The sequence below is a fragment of the Penaeus vannamei genome, chromosome 28 (genome assembly GCF_042767895.1).
Source record: "Penaeus vannamei isolate JL-2024 chromosome 28, ASM4276789v1, whole genome shotgun sequence".
In the NCBI taxonomy this organism is placed as follows: Eukaryota; Metazoa; Arthropoda; class Malacostraca; order Decapoda; family Penaeidae; genus Penaeus; species Penaeus vannamei.
The window spans coordinates 32115527-32117064 of NC_091576.1; the positions used below are offsets into that span (position 1 = coordinate 32115527).

Consider the following 1538-nt stretch of genomic DNA (forward strand, 5'->3'; position numbering starts at 1 on the left):
ATAATCGTATTCACAATTTCATTTCAAACAGTAATAAGGATGAATAGCAGTTAGTAGCTATTCTTAATAATTATTAATAGTTCTTAATAACAGTTCTTAATAATCTCTTTACCCCTTTCCTCCCCCCCCCCAGGGCTGGCTCGTGCTCTACTTCCACGGCTGGACTTGGTCGTGTCACGGGCTGTGCTGGCTGCGGCGGCGCTTGGCCACGACCCGGCGCGTGGACGACCTCTCCCTGCCTCTCACCGCCCGCTACGACCACGACCTCTCTCACCAGCCGCTCCTCCAGCCGCCCACGCCCGTTGCCCACACCGCCCACCACACCGTCACCGTGGCCCCCCCGCCCCCCGCTACCCCCGCCCACCAGACCCTGGTTCCCCACCCGGAGGAGTTCCCCCTCCAGCCCATCTTCCCGCAGCACGAGCGCCGAGAGGTCTACTGAGACGGTGACCGGGTGCGCGGAGGTCAGGTCACGGCCGCGGCGTCGAGCCCCAACGCGCGTACCCAGTGACCCCCGACCTGCGCCACCGTGACGTCACCGCGCCACCGACGTCCTCTCCGTGACCTTGCTCGTGAAGGGAAACGCTTCTCTCAGTACAGTGTTGACCTCATCCGGTCAATCGGGGAGCGAAGTGCTGGTTTACATTTTTTTTTTTCGAAGAAGCACCTCCGAGATTCTTTCAAGTGAAAATTAAGATGTATTTTATGCTATGACGTCTTCAGCCTCGAAGTATTTAAGGTTATATAAGGATAGGAAGTTAATAATCGTTGACCTCATACACATTATATACATGAATACGTAAACACAAACATATGTACGTATAGATATATACATGCATGTATGTGTCTCTGTGTGTATATATGTATATATACATGTAATTATATATATATATATATATATATATATATATATATATATATATATATATATATATATATATATATATATATATATATATATATATATATGTATGTATATATGTATATATATATATATATATATATATATATATATATATATATATATATATATATACATACATATACACTTACATACTTGTTTGCTACATTTCACGGCTTTCATAAAATATATAAATTTCAAGTTAGATTCCCAAGCCACACATAGAAACATAGGACATTCCATTTTATGTTGTGACGAATAAGAAGGAAAAACCCTGCTGATATCTCCTCATACTGGAGTCCCCCTCTTTGGCGTCGACCTCCCCCCCCCCCCTTCGGTGTTCTTTCGCTGACGAACACACCCACGAGGAGGGAAAAAGAAAGATGAAGAACAATGTGGTAGAGGAATAGAAAGGCTATTTCACGAAGGAAGGACAAAGGAGTGAAGATAATGATATTTTAGTTGATATGATTTCATCTTTTAGGAAAATAATTATCATTAACCGCTATTAATTTTGTGTTCAAAGGGAGAGGGATATTGAAAAAGGTAAAGGAGATGAAATGATAATATAAATGATAAGATAAGATAAGGGATAAACCGTAAGGCGCAGATTATTTCAAGATATTTTCTTTTCTTA

At 42.5% G+C, this 1538-nt stretch overlaps 1 protein-coding gene across 1 annotated transcript in view; it reads left to right on the plus strand.

Moving 5' to 3' along the window:
* The window catches only part of LOC138867194 (uncharacterized), a 159109-nt gene extending 158277 nt beyond the window's left edge, over window positions 1-832 (plus strand). Inside the window, exon 5 of the mRNA XM_070142019.1 lies at window positions 134-832. Coding sequence (XP_069998120.1) covers window positions 134-442 — 309 coding nt within the window. The 3' untranslated portion in view covers window positions 443-832. The remainder of the gene's footprint in view (window positions 1-133) is intronic.
* The last annotated feature ends 706 nt before the right edge of the window (window positions 833-1538 follow it).